Source organism: Centropristis striata, chromosome 18 (assembly GCF_030273125.1).
Source record: "Centropristis striata isolate RG_2023a ecotype Rhode Island chromosome 18, C.striata_1.0, whole genome shotgun sequence".
In the NCBI taxonomy this organism is placed as follows: Eukaryota; Metazoa; Chordata; class Actinopteri; order Perciformes; family Serranidae; genus Centropristis; species Centropristis striata.
Window position 1 is genome coordinate 8,945,871 of NC_081534.1, and position 14,971 is coordinate 8,960,841.

Here is a 14,971-nt window from a genome sequence, read left to right on the forward strand (position 1 = left end):
AATGACCACACAGTAACACACACTGGGTTTGTATTTGTAACAGCCCTCCGCTTTATTGAAATACATCGGAGTCAGGTTAATATAATGAGTTCTCCACATAAGTGTGGCAGCCAGTTCCATACATTATTTTTTGTTTTGACCTTACACCTTAAATATTTTTTTGTGCAAAAAAGAATCTACATCACCTGTAGTGGGTTATCCTCAGTAAAACGCCCAAACCGTTCAAAAAGGAGCAAGTCCAAGTAAAACAACAAACCGAAAACAAAAATGATTACATCTATAACATGCAAAACTGTACAAATTATTACAAAGCAATCCTAGAAAAAAACAAAACAAAGTGTAATATGATATGAAAGAGCAAAATAATATAGAAGGTACTGTAGATAAGACCTCACTGAAATGCAAAGGCGTTTGAATTTTTTTTGTTTTTTATGATTTTTCTCCCTCTTAAATGTTACCACTGTGGCACCTCAGCCATCAGAGCACCTGTCACCCTTCACCCCCCCAAAACACTTCTCTTCTAGTCCTCTCCACCTTTTCTTCCTGCGTCTCCACCCGGGTCACATCTACTGTACACTACAGCCAGATTCATCCATCCATCAAACAGTCATTTTCATCTAAATGAAAATTATTCATTGGTTCTGACATTTCCTGAGTTTCTCTTCCCCTCTCCTTAAAATGGGATGTCTGGGATCAATTTCTGTACAATATTGGCCAATAATAAAACACTCCCCCCACATCTAATACATTCTACACAAACTCCAGCAGGAACTAAGGAGACTCGCTAGCTTAAAAAGTTTCTAAGGGTTTGGAATAAAACCAACTGAGTTGCACTGTGGCGCTCCAGACCTCTCTCTCTCTCTTCATATAAAATGGAATACTAAAAAACACTTGGAATGGGTTGTTTAGAGCTACTTTGTGTTTCAACAGGGGACTCCACCACCAAAGTACTTGTTTTTGTTTCCCTTTCTAACAAACAAGACAAGCGGAATAAAGTGGAGGATCCTGACCAGGAATCTGTACTGTCCTAACAACAGGCCAGTGTAAGAGTACAGTATGTGTGTTCTTCTTACAGAGAATACCACATTATAACCACATTCTAGTTAGTGTTTGTGTCAGGACATTCTGCACCATTCTGCTCACATTAAATGTTGTTGATGTGTGTGTCAGCTGAAGGAGATGAACAGAGGTAACAGGTTGTTGGCTGTGAATGCCCTGCTCTGCAGCCAGGAGCCGCATCACCGGAAAATGCTCTTTCAGAGGCCAAAGACAAACCGCCTGGAGGGGGTTTAGAGCTCCAGCCCTGTTAAATCTACAGACAACAACAGGTAGCTCTCAGGTTATCTTATCTGCACTTTATCGAAACAAACTGTACTCACTTTTAACGGTTTACATTCTCATTTTTAGTGTTTGTTTTTTAAATCAACAACTCTTACAAATGTTGCTTTGTAATGAACAGAACCTTCTTCAGAATATGCAAAGGCTGTCAGAAAGACTAAATAATGTCAGTCTCCCTCTTTTTGTCCATTTTTGGTTAAATCAAGCTCAGTGGAAGAACTCATCTTTCCATCCAGGTACCACAGCCAATTTAGAAACACGCAGACTGTTGATTAAATGATCAGAGCCACTTCTCCTCCAACAGTGGGAGGAGGAGCAGGACAAGGCATCTGCTGCATAAAAACACCACCTCAGTATGTGTGTGGAGATACATGTGTGATAAATGCACGTGTTCACTCTACAGTAGGCCAGTAGTGTCCATCCATACACCAGTATTCTTCACTCAATTGCAAACCAAGTGGGAGGAAAAAAAAAACACAATGAGTGTCATACATACAATATAAAACAAACAAATCTAAAATCAATCAGTAAAAAAACAAAAGTGGTTTAAAATGGCTTTTTTTGTGTGAATACAACCCCAAATCACTCAAAACAAAAACAAGGAAAATAAAAGTCGCAGAGGATTTTTCTGTCTTTCCCGTGTAGTTCTCTATAGTATTTTCCTTATCATATATTACTCTCTACTTTGAACCTATGTACATTATTGTGATGGGAACCTGTGAGTTGGTCAGTTTGGTTGTACAGCAAAGTGGAACGTCTACACTACAATGGAGGACACGCCCAGGGCTGCTGGGTGATGTCACTCACACTGGACCAATGAGGAAGAGAGTAGCACAGAGGAGCTGTGGTGATGTCACACCAGCATTATTAACGCTGCTTGTAGCTTTTTGCTGATGGTCAAAATAAAAAAATATTATAAAGTCACTGCACTTAATATCATGAGCTAAAGAAAAAAAACAAAAATCATTGCTTTCCTTTCTCTATTTTCCTTTTTTTTTTTTTTTACATTTTCAATTTTTGCAGCACCCAAAGAGAAAGCAAAGGAGGGAAGAGAGGAGGGGTTAAACTCCACCCGTCTGAGTCAGGCCATGAAGCAAACTTCCCTGTCCTCCTCTAAGATTGATAAATAAATTAAAATATTGTCCCCTAAAACCCAAAGGGTCCTATGTACAAGTACAAATCATTTTCTCTTGATAATAATCCTCTTCTTTTTGTTGCATTGTGAGCTTTTTAGTCTCTGAATGAATCTCAACGGGGGACAGAGTCGTGTCGACAGAACTCGACGCTTCGAGTCAGGAGGTTTTCATTCCTATATCAGATGCCCTTTCTGAATAAACACATGCACACAGACACTGGCAAGTGCATACAGCTTCTCTTAAACACACACACACACACACACACACACACACACACACACACACACCCTCAAACATCAGCAACCACATATACACTACCACTCGTTTTTATAACTTCTCCCTCAAAGAGACGACAGACTCTTTCTCTGCTCCGTCTTGGAAGTACGATGAGACAAACTGAGGTTGTAACGGGACAAATGTTCATCAGGAGGTGCAGTTCTCTGGGCAGTGAGGGGGGTGTTCAGAAAGGATGAGAGAGGAGGAGGAGGAGGAGAGGAGGGTGGAGTCCTGTGCTGTCGGTCGGTCAGTTGGTTGGTCGGTTGGTGGGTTGGTTGGTGGGGGGGAGGGGGGTGAGAGGCTGGCAGAGGCTCATGTGTCCCAGCCCATCCGGTCTGTGCTCTCCAGGGACAGGGACTTGGTCTTGTGTGGGGAGGCCGGACTGGGAGGGCTACTGAAGGTGGAGCTGTTCGAGGCTGTGGAGTGACGGGGGGAGTCCGAGTCCTGGAGGAGAGAATAAAGAGGACAGGAGGAAAATGGAGAGGAGAGGGATAGGAGAGAGAAAAGGAAAGGAAGGGAGGACAGATGAGAAGAAGAGGAGGAGAGAGAGAGAGAGAGAGAGAGAGAGAGAGAGAGAGAGAGAGAGAGAGAGAGAGAGAGAGAGAGAGAGAGAGAGAGAGAGAGAGAGAGAGAGAGAGAGAGAGAGAGAGAGAGAGAGAGAGAGAGAGGAGAGGAGAGGAGAGTTTAAGATGAAGAAAGCAGGTGAAGTTTGGAGGGAAAATAAGGAGAAAAAACATTAATTAGATGATGTCAGTACCTTTTAACATGTATTTGTATTTAGCCCAGGGCTAATAAAGCTATAAAATCAATGACTCAGACATGATATATTTTATATTTGTGTGTCAGGACAATGGGCTCCTTCTCAGTAAGCATGATATGTAGTTCTTCTCTGTCTGTTTGGGCTGGAGGACACTGAATCACATTTCTCCCACCCCCACCTCCTCTGCTCCCACCCGCACCTCCTCTTCCACTACGCTCCACATCATCAGCACATGAACGGATCAATTGAGCAGAAATGATCAGCTGAAGGAAAACAAACATGCAGGCAGGCCAGATGAGGAGGGGGCGGGGTCAACCTTCATACTGTACCACACATCCAGTTTGACCTGCAGCATCATCATCATCAACAGACATGAAGCCTGGGGTCCGAGCTCAGGATGTGTGTGGTTCAGTATGCAGCTCAGTGATAATGTCCTTCATCATTATCTCATGTGCTGGATGAACACTATGTTGTTTCCTGTTCACTGACTCTGGATCGTCTTTGATGTACAACAGTCTTCTCCTGTTTGGATTCAATCTAAACATGTTTGGCCTAGAAAACACTGGAAGCCCACTCCTGCTGTCTCATTCTATCTCTCAGCACAGATACACACACACCACATGTTCACATCAACATTAGAATGAAAGTCCTACAACAGCACACACACAAGAAGCCTTTCACAAGTCAATGTAGATGGGCAGTTTCATGTGCTCTTTAACACTCTGAGAGCCACAAAGTCATTTTTTAGTTTAGTAATTCTCTAGCAGTAGATAGTTCTTTAGCAGTAGGTAGTTCTTTAGCAGTAGATAGCTCTTTAGCAGTAGATAGCTCTTTAGCAGTAGATAGCTCTTTAGCAGTAGGTAGTTCTTTAGCAGTAGATAGCTCTTTAGCGGTAGATAGCTCTTTAGCAGTAGGTAGTTCTTTAGCAGTAGATAGTTCTTTAGCAGTAGATAGTTCTTTAGCAGTAGGTAGTTATTTAGCGGTAGATAGTTATTTAGCGGTAGATAGCTCTTTAGCAGTAGGTAGCTCTTTAGCAGTAGGTAGCTCTTTAGCAGTAGATAGCTCTTTAGCAGTAGATAGCTCTTTAGCGGTAGATAGCTCTTTAGCGGTAGATAGCTCTTTAGCGGTAGATAGCTCTTTAGCGGTAGATAGCTCTTTAGCGGTAGATAGCTCTTTAGCAGTAGATAGCTCTTTAGCGGTAGATAGCTCTTTAGCGGTAGATAGCTCTTTAGCGGTAGATAGCTCTTTGGCAGTAGATAACTCTTTAGCAGTAGATAAATCTTTAGCAGTAGATAGCTCTTTAGCAGTAGATAGCTCTGTAGCAGTAGATAGCTCTGTAGCAGTAGATAGCTCTGTAGCAGTAGATAACTCTTTAGCAGTAGATAGCTCTGTAGCAGTGGATAGCAGCTCAACAGTAGACGCCACATAGAGGAGGAGCACATCATCTGAAGCTGACAACTTGGAAGATTCATTTGATGCAACTCAGCACTGTGTCAACTTTTTTTTGTCAATAATATACAATCATGGAAAAAATTAGACCAGGAGCTGTTATCTAGACATTTTCCATGGTTTTCTTCACAATGATTTTGGTTATTATCAAGAAAACCATGGAAAATGGCTAGATATCAGCTATTATATTTGTCCAAACACCTTTAGTTGTACCAGTCATTCAAATGAACAAGAAATTGAAGAAAACAAGGATGATCTAATAATTTTTCCATGACTGTATAATAAAGAGGGTTTTGGTTCAAATGTTATACTTTTTTGGGTTGATTTGTTACACGGATCTGGTGATTTTACCATTTTTGGCCGCATGAGAATTTATTTAAAAAAATGGTTCTGGACAAAAATACAAGAAATCCTTCCGAAATACCACACAAAGAAACCGAGACCTTGATTTGGTTTCAAATACTTTTGACATTTTGGAGATTTCTGTAAGAATTGTAGTTGTTGGTGATTGGATTGCAAGAACGTTTGTTCTCTAAACTGCTGAGAGAGAGACGCCATTATTATTGTCAATATATATTCGTAGGAAAGCCATCCATCCTGTGAATGCTGTAGATCTCTAGTTTATGGTTGTAAAGTTTCCTAGAGATCACAACAGGTCTGACTTTAGAGGTGTGTATTGTGAGAAACACTGCCCAGCTACATTGTGTAAAAATCTGACATGGTGTTTAAAAGCACTCAGCCTTCCCACCCATATTAACTAATCAGTCATTGTCATAGAAACCACAGAAGTGCATCAGAATCACTCCACACCATGCAGCTATTGTGATGTATTCCAATCTGATTTAAAATCAATCACTTTGAATCATTTTATGTTTACAGAAAGAGTCCTGGTGGACAGCCTCTATTATTATTATATTATTATTCTCTGTCTGTCTGGCCTGGTTGTGCTCTGAGCTGACAGTTAATGGTAGAAACATGGGCAGGCTGTCAGAGCCGTGTGGAAGCAGACATGCTCTGTGATGGTGGGAAGCAAAATGGCCGAGCAGCAGCAGCGTTGCACCATTTAATCAGCAACCAACAATGACGGAGGCCAGGTGAGGGACAGACTGATGGTGCAGCTGATGCTCCGGTGACAGGTGACGGGGCTGAAATGGTGCAGCGAGCATCTGGATGACATCATGTGACATGATGTGGCTGTATGTGTGTTTAAATGCACCTCATGCTAACGTGTTTGTTTCCTGATATCTAAGTGGTGCATGTGGCTGCATGTCAGTGACGGTGCTCTCTGTGGTGTGTTGGTGCAGTCGTTGCAGCTGATGACATTACCTTCATCTTACTAAGCAGGGTCCTTAAAGCCCTTTTCAGATCGGGGGTCTTCTCCGACGGGGAGACTGCCTGCCACTGCAGAGGAGAGTTCAGACTCAGCGCCCAGCCCACAGACAACATGCTGGGGTGGGAGGGGGAGGGGGGGAGGCGTAGCTGGGTGAGGGTGGAGGAGGCGAGGGATGGGGCAGAATAATGTCAGCGCCCAGGCGTATGGGCCATGAGGATGGGGAGCCACAGGAAGGATGGCAGGCGGTCTGAGAGGGGGGGTGGGGGGGTAGAAGTTGCCCAAAACCGCAAAAGCTACTGTAGTGACTGTTTGTTTCTAATTATTTGTGTGTGTTTTTGTTGGAAATATGGCTTGACTTAGGTTTTTACGTCTTACAGGGACATAATAAACTAATTTAAAAATGAGTGTTTCCTTCGGCAACAACTAGCCCGAGCTAAACCTAAAGCAGCTAGCATGGGGAGGCTTTACCAGTCTATACTGGGAGAGAGGCCGGAGTGACATCACAGGGAGTTAACCCATCAGTCAGAGGGGGGATGAGGGGAGAGGCCTGCACCCAGAGGTCAGGATGTTTGTGACGGATGGGACAGAGGGAGGATTTTCTCAATGGGGAACAATGTGATAGTTTGTTTAAATATCTAAAAGTCTACTTTCTATAATTGTATGTCAAAGAAAACATCCTGATCTGCATTAACTCTGTATTCAGGTGTAGAAAGTGGCTGTACAACAATGTGTCCAGTCAGATTTCCTCTGATTTGAACCAACAGTTAGTAGAGTGTGTGATTAAGACATTAGATGTTTAGGCCATCCGTACCAAACTCTCTTAGAGACAGTATTTAGCGTTAAATCTTGGGATGTTTGCAGACAACTGATCCACATGAAGCTGGATGTTGAGTTTGGGGATGTTTACTGACCTCTCTGTCAAATTGTGAGAGCGGAGCGTCCCCACAGTCCATGCCTCCTCCGGAGGACAGCGAGCTCTCAGAGGGAGAGGTCATGGTCTGCCGCTTGGACCCGTAGCTTCCTCCTGACAGCTCTCTGCGCAGAGCGCTGCCGTTCTGAGAGGACGAGCCTGGAGGGAGAGAGACGATCATGACCCCTGACCTATACTTGATTTTTATTTTCATTGTTTGGAACTCCAAGCAGAAAATCTTATCATTAAAAGTATAAAAATGATTTTTAAATTATACTGTATATATTTAGTAGGGCTGGGCGATATATGTCCATATAAAAAATATATTGATATATTTTTAAATGTGATATGGAATTAGACCATATCGATATAGTTAAAAATATATTTTATATATATATGCTGCCCTTACTAGGGTTTGTCATATTTAGTTCTTTTGTAATGTTCGTTATTCTTTTCTCATATTAATATATTTACTTGTGCTATATATTTACTAAATGTGCACTTTATGGAGCTTTGATTTGGGGAAAAAAAGTTACTCCTGTTGTTATACAGTATTTATATTACCTTAAATAAACCGTTTGAATAAAACTACTTGTGACATATCATATTTGGCTTTGACTTTGACTGAACATTTGCTCTCACTTTGCGATAAGAATATCAGAATATATATATATATATATATATATATATATATATATATAGTTTATCGATATTCAGCCTAAATATATGGGGATATGACTTTTAGCATTACTGATTTACCCTTGACTAAAATGGCTCTGGTCCTAAGAGAGTGTTTGTGCTGTGACTCACGTATGCCCAGTCCGCTGCTGGCGCTCATGGATCGGCCCGGCTCGGCCCGGTTCTTGGTGATGGAGGGGATGCTGACTGAACCACTGAAGCCCGCACGGCTCTCCTGAACACGGACGTTCTGGTTTAAACACGCACAGAGCAAACACACGCACACACAACACAGAGTGCAGTGCAGGGACAGAGGTGAGGAGGGGCAGTGATACCACTTCATGCTCTACAGCTGGACTCACATGATTGGTTACTGGGGGTTAGGGCAGATGGACATGCAAGCATGGTTTGCTTCAGCACACAGCAGGTCAGGAGGAGCATAAAGGAATCTGAGGGTGAGGAGGTTCTTTATGTGTTCCAACCAAGCCTTCAGGTTAGTTTACAGTCCTAGTGTGGGCATGCTACTGTAGACATTCAAAGATAAAGAAGAAGGGAGGGGCTGGCTCTGTACAAACACACACACATCTCAAACAGTCCCAAGAGCGTCTATGTATGTATGTTTATGTGTCTACATGTGCTTATATCCCATGTGTGTTATCTACAGGACATGCCTGTGTGTGTCAGTCTTTAAGTGTTTGCATATACAGGTGTGTTTACCATGGGCAGGTCTTTAAGGATCTGGATCCCGTCTCCTGGTCCCATGTGGGCCACATGGTTGAAGTTGGTGGGGTTGGAGATCAGCTTGTTCCTCATCTCTGGATCTCGCAGCATCTCTCTGGACACACACACACAACAAACACACACAGAAAATAAGTGAAGGCACAGAAAGGTTGAGAGGAACACAGAGACTGGATCAGTCAGGTTCAGTGAAACTAGGTGCGGTACCATGGATGTAATGCTGTTGACACTTGTACTTTTCTGATCACTTTTAAACATCTGCAACATGTAATAACGGTTTTTGTTGACTTTTTATTGAAAAATTGGTGCACAATCCACATAAAAAAGGTCTATTTCATTCCAGCTTGAAAAAGACATTGATGAATTCCCCCCTCTAAAATCAGTATCGATCTCAAAAATCCCACATTGGTCTGGCTCTAACTTCGACATGAAAACCCACATAGAAAAGAAATTCAGGATAAAGAAAATGCTGAACACAGAAGATGAACAAGAAGCCCCGACTGACTGGCAACAGAACTGCAAAAGCAAGAAAAAATGTCTTTGCTAAAGAAATGAAATGTAGGAAGTAAAACAGCTGAAAGCTCCTTCGCTGCCACAGAGCGAGTGTTAGTTGCAGGTGAACTACCTCCTCTGCTGCAGCCGCTCCTCCTCAGGCACCCTGAAGGAGAAACGTCTCTTGTTGTTCATGCTGCGCACCATCTGCTTCCTGCTGTTGTCTGACGTCTCCGGGACGACCAGCTCATCACCCTCTGGAAGATCACAACAGAGCCACAGGCATGTTTACCAGGACGACTACAAAGTGTTGCAAATTCACTTTCAAACTTTCTACTGTCACTCAAGATGCTTTTGTTCTACAAATCATACGACATAATGAGCAGAGGAGGAGCAGACATGAAGAAATGATGGTGTCACAAAAGTAAAAGGGATACTCCACTCAAAATATTTCTCCATCTTCTCCATGTTTGGTCTTGCTGATGTAACTGTGGTCTAATGTTAAACTGCTACTAGCTTTATAGCGTAGAAAGCATCATCTATAAGGATGGTGGGCTTGTGGGTAATGTAGTCCGTGAGTAAACAGTGGGTGTGTTCCTAAATCCAATCTAACGCTCTACACTAAAATAATAAGAAACAGAAGAAACTGAACATTCTATTTCTTTTAAGGATATTTTTTATAATTTGCATCTTTATATGGCAGTTATAGATAGAACAGAAGGGGGAGACATGCAGCAAAAGGTCCTCGGTCAGATTCAAACCAGATCATTCATTTTCTATACAAACTTTTAAACGGCTCAGTTTAAATGGATAAAAGAAAAACTTCACTATTGATTTGCATGATACAAAATTTTGACATCTCTATGGCTGATATCTCCAACACTTAGCAACTGACACTGGAACAATCTAGACTGATTGATAGCACCAGAGGTAAGGTGAACACATTCTTACCGGCCATCTTGTTTCTAAAGTAGATCAGCCGGACTGTTTCCAGTCCCAGCAGGTTCAGAGAGCCGTCAACGTTCAGAGCTCGCACCTGAAGATGAAGCAGACAAATCTATTATTATTATTATTCGACACAACTGATTTCTGATCAGTAATGGCCTGTTTTATTCTAGAAACGCACTCTCTCCTGTAAATCTGACGTAAAGTAAACTCCATATTCATCTAATAATAGGGCAGGGTTGCAATCAGAAAAATAGTCTGTGACAAATGCAAATAGGATTTATGCATCAGTCCAGCAGGTGGAGCCAGAGATGCCCCAGCTTTCTGCTGCAGCTTCATATGATCCCAGCAGCAGCAGCAGCAGCACTGACCTTCTTGAGAGGGATGGTCTGGATCCACTCCATGGTGTTGACATCAAACACATCGACAGCATTCTCGCTGTACACTGACAGGTAGGGGGCGTTGTAGCCTGGACAGAGCAAACACCATTACTTCCTCAATATGCTTCTTTGTGTTTTCACCATCTACATTGATATTCATTGCTGCACTCACAGGCAGAGTTGGGGACAGCTGGCCACATGAGCTCCTGCTGACGTGACCTGCGGCCCTGGGAGTCCACATACACTCCTATGGCACTGAAGCACAGCAGCAGCTCTTTGCTGGAGATCTCCACGGCACAGAGGGCGTCCAGGCCCTGCTGGGGGATGAAGGCCAGGGTGTGGTCCTCGTGGTGGAGCAGGTTGACAGGGGACATGTCGCCATGGACACTGGACAGCATCACAGAGTCAGATTTATTAAATTCAGATTAGTTCAGAAGAAATCAAATATATTTCTAAAGAGACATTAAAACCATTAGAGGAACATCTCCAGTGTTTTTAGAGGAGTCAGGTATTGGTAGAGTACCTGTAGCGGGTGAAGCCAGATTGGTATCCTACATAGAGACGTTCGCTGAGCAGACCCATCCACTGGACGGGCCCCGGGGCCTGCACCTCCCGCAGCCGACGGTGACGGGCTTTACTCTTATTCACCTGCAGGAGGGCAGAGTGTGTACAGCAGGCGCAAATCATACAAATTAGATTTAGAAAAAAAATAACTTGACACTCAAGTTAACTTTAGATGAGACACTACAGACAAAATAAAGGTTTTTCATGCACTGGTCAATTTTGAGGTTTTGGGCTTCTTTTCTCCCCCAACATGTCTTAGTGAAAATAAGTGGAACATGCAAAACAAACATTTAGGTGTTTATTTTACTATATTTGATCTGCGGCAGTAGATTTCTCCTAAATTCACTAAAAGTTAGTGTTCTATTGCAGTGTGTGGTACCGCAAACATAGTCTGAACCTCGTCATTACAGGCAGCTTTAAAAAAGCTCCCACTCCCCTGCACAATATTATGTGTTTCTTTATGTTCTATACGGTTGTTGCTATGAATTCAATGTGATTCAATATTTTGAAAATAGTAATTCCCATTAAGAATGTATAAAATCTTTTAAGGTCATTCTCTCAAAATGAGTTTTTTTCATGCTCTGAGCCATAAATTTCAACTTCAGCTCCACTTACAGTCACAAAACTTACTAGTTTTCTTCCTAACTATATTCTGAAGGTTGTTACAGAGAGGTTTGTTTATATATCATTCATCCCCTGGTTTATACATACACGGAAATAGATTTTTTTTATTTTGACAGTATTTACTGATTGATGAAATGATAAAAGGGGATATCCCAGTTTCCTTCAGTAAAAAACTTTGAAATTTGCTTTATCCAATGTTCAGATTTATGTCCTGGAAATATGTGCAAATTAGCGAATATTTCATAAGTTCACACCTCACGTTTCATATCTAAACATAAGGTAATGTAAGTTAGTATAAATAAAGCGTGTTCTGACCTCGTAGCAGATGATCTGTCTCTTCATGGCCACGCAGAGACAGGTGAGCGAGCCGTTGCGGACGGGGCCGGAGACGATGGTCTGGCAGCCTTTAGTCTCAGCCAGCTTGTAGGAGTCGGTCTCGCGGCCGTCCAAGGCCTGTGTGGGGAAGAGACGGACGTGACGGTTCCTGCCGGAGATGACCGCCAGCAGCTGCTCCTGGACAATCAGGTCGATGTGGTGCACCTTCTTGTTGTCCCCCACCCGGATTATTTCTGCAGAGAAGTGAGGATAAAGGAGGGTGAGGGACATAAAAACAAACATCAATCCTATTCTAATAATCTTAAAATCAGATGTTAAGGAGCAGATCTTACCATCTTTGGTGACATGGATGACAAAAAGGCCTTCCTCGTTACCCAGGGCAACACGCTCATGATCTGAGGGGAGAGCACATGAAGCAACATGGCCACATCAGTGCCAGGAAGGGGACAGAAAAGGGCATTCTGGGCAGAAAATGTTCCAATCTGCTGGTTTCTATTTTCACAACACAGTGAAAACCAAACTGCAGAAATTCAAAGAGTCTCTATGATCTAATTGGTCATCTGTGAAAAATAGCTACACCCTGCTGCAAATACACAATAGGGAGCAATGTGCTGAGATAATGACTGAACAGAGATCCCATGATAAAGATGATATACATCTGGAATACTGATTCCCCCTCTAATAGCTCCTGTAGAGTTTTTACCTATGATAGCAGCAGACTGTGTGGTCTTGATGAGCGGCAGCGTGCTGTCGTAGGCCTCCTTGGGGACGTAGACGAAGCGCTCCTTCAGCTTGTTCTTCTTGAGGATGCGGTGCAGCTCGTTGAGGAGGCCCACCCACTTGTTCCTCTCCTGGTCGCTGTCAGCCAGGATCAGGATGGAGGGCTTGTGGTTGCTGGAGGGGGAGAGCTGGGACGCTGTCACCTGAGGAGAGAAGAGGGCCAGGTGAAAGGTCACATACGTTGTTGAACAGTTTTTGAGAATTCAGTGGGATTTAGATGATCTTTAAACTTACTCTGAATATACACGGGATGTCTTTGCGGTTGGCGTGGATGACATCAGACGCCAGGACAGAACTGACGGAGAACTCTTCGTCCCTGAAGGACAGGAATGACATCAGAGGTTAGATATAGATATAGTCTACCTAGAGCTGGAATGAGCATTCCTTCAATTGATCAACACAAATGTAATCTGCAACTATTTAATTTATTCATCGCTTATGTCATTTCATTATTTTTTGTTACCATAGATGCCAAACATTCTCTAGCTTCATCTCGTTTGAAGCTTCAAAGCTTCATTCATAACATCCACAAAAAGATTCTCAATAAATGTATTTTCTGTCTATTTATCCTGTTTAAACGCTGTATTTCTACACAGCCCTGGTAAATTGAATATTGAATTGAATTACAGTTTACTTATTCTATAGTTTGACTGCAGCAAACTGTCCTGGACATAGCTGAACATCCAGGATGTTCAGATGAAGTATAGTACTAGACTGTTCTTACCTCATATCTATGACTTGGCTGACGACTACGCTTGGTTGCGTGGCTTTTCCTTCTCCCAGTTCGTAGAGAAACAGTTTGAAGTCACACACCACAGCCATGGCCCTCTGCCAGCCTTTCTTCACCCCTGTTGGTTTAGGAACCTAGGACAGACACAAAGACATGCTGAGTGATAAAATACATGGACCTGCATCTAAGATCGTAGCTAACACACACATTTACATGACATGGGTCATGTAAACAGCATATTCCTTTTAGATATTCCAAATGTAGTATTTCCGGATTCAGACAGGGGATATGCTGATATTATTCAGGTTTTAGGAGCATTCTTTGGACACATAAACAGCACATTCTGAATATATGTTTCCATTAAAGCAGACATGGCCGCTTGTCTGTTTATGGTCAGCTCTGTGTTGATCAGGTTGTTCTACAAAAATCAACCAGTCAACAGTTTGTAACACTGTGGTAGAAATGCACCTCCAAAAAAAACAGTTTATGGTTGAAAAGGAGAAAGATACACACTTTTAAACATTATGAAAGACTTAGATATCAACAGATTTTTAGATAAGCGCAAATATTGCACTGCCGGCCCTTTAAGAACATGGTTGAAGGAGTGAATGAGACCAATGAGGGCTGTTTCACTTGTCCGATAAGCAACATGTTAATGTAGTCACCATTATAAATGTAAAGGTGCCAGTTCAGATTTAACCCCTGCTTGGGGCATCTGTGCTTGAGTGTGAGCCGTCATGGAACTGTTATTAGAAAACATCAAACCAAGGATCCACCAACAGCTTGAGTTCATGTTTAGCTTTGAGTGGATTTGGGAAGAAGCAAGGAAAGTGAAGGTTTAGTTGTTTTCATATGAAGAAGACAACTATTTAGCTTGTCTCAAGGTCTCCAAACATCTGCATTGTTTTCAACTATTCACTTCACTTCGTCACCAAGTCTGGCCGGAGGACAAACAGGGAGTTTTGGTGTCACTCACCCTGACGGTCCCTTCATACGCAGTACCGATCCCCCTCTGAGGGTCGATGCCCAGCGGGCCCTTGGTCTGGTCCTGGGGCACGGGACACACAGCCGGGGCCTTGTCCGCACACGTTACATGGCAAGAGAAGTTACACACTGGACCAGGAAACGGACACAAACATTCAGACAAATGAGATTTATGACAAATATCAGATTTTAATATAATTGAAGTACTGATTAACATTTAAGTTCCATGGATATTTGACTTATATTTAACTTCAACATGTGAATAATATAAACTGGAAATATTGAAGCAAACAGTTATGCAGGTTTGGATTCTATCTCCTGTCATTTCTTTGTCCCTGTCCTTACCTTCACAGGTACAGCCTTGACGGATGAGCCCCACCATGAGGGAGGTGCACTGGTTACACTTAGTGGGCGTGCTGAACGTCTTCACCACAAACTGGTGTGCTTTGGGCTGTGGAGAACATGAATGAGCAGACATAATCAGTGGTCATTAACTTCACATGAACTCTGTTCGACCA

At 42.6% G+C, this 14,971-nt stretch overlaps 1 protein-coding gene across 4 annotated transcripts in view; it reads right to left on the minus strand.

Moving 5' to 3' along the window:
• Positions 1 to 1,428: 1,428 nt before the first annotated feature.
• Positions 1,429 to 14,971, minus strand: part of cdc42bpab (CDC42 binding protein kinase alpha (DMPK-like) b) — a 92,556-nt gene continuing 79,013 nt past the window's right edge. For 3 of the 4 annotated variants that reach the window (XM_059356973.1, XM_059356972.1, XM_059356974.1), the window contains 16 exons: positions 14,799 to 14,904; positions 14,446 to 14,582; positions 13,464 to 13,603; positions 12,974 to 13,055; positions 12,663 to 12,882; positions 12,292 to 12,354; positions 11,939 to 12,192; positions 10,959 to 11,083; positions 10,608 to 10,822; positions 10,427 to 10,524; positions 10,062 to 10,146; positions 9,244 to 9,367; positions 8,598 to 8,715; positions 8,013 to 8,130; positions 7,204 to 7,361; positions 1,429 to 3,194 (listed from right to left, as the gene is read on the minus strand). In XM_059356973.1, coding sequence (XP_059212956.1) covers positions 3,063 to 3,194; positions 7,204 to 7,361; positions 8,013 to 8,130; positions 8,598 to 8,715; positions 9,244 to 9,367; positions 10,062 to 10,146; positions 10,427 to 10,524; positions 10,608 to 10,822; positions 10,959 to 11,083; positions 11,939 to 12,192; positions 12,292 to 12,354; positions 12,663 to 12,882; positions 12,974 to 13,055; positions 13,464 to 13,603; positions 14,446 to 14,582; positions 14,799 to 14,904 — 2,175 coding nt within the window. In that variant the 3' untranslated portion in view covers positions 1,429 to 3,062. Of the gene's footprint in view, positions 3,195 to 6,285; positions 6,361 to 7,203; positions 7,362 to 8,012; positions 8,131 to 8,597; positions 8,716 to 9,243; positions 9,368 to 10,061; positions 10,147 to 10,426; positions 10,525 to 10,607; positions 10,823 to 10,958; positions 11,084 to 11,938; positions 12,193 to 12,291; positions 12,355 to 12,662; positions 12,883 to 12,973; positions 13,056 to 13,463; positions 13,604 to 14,445; positions 14,583 to 14,798; positions 14,905 to 14,971 lie in introns of all 4 variants that reach the window. The other variant, XM_059356971.1, reaches the window with a different exon arrangement.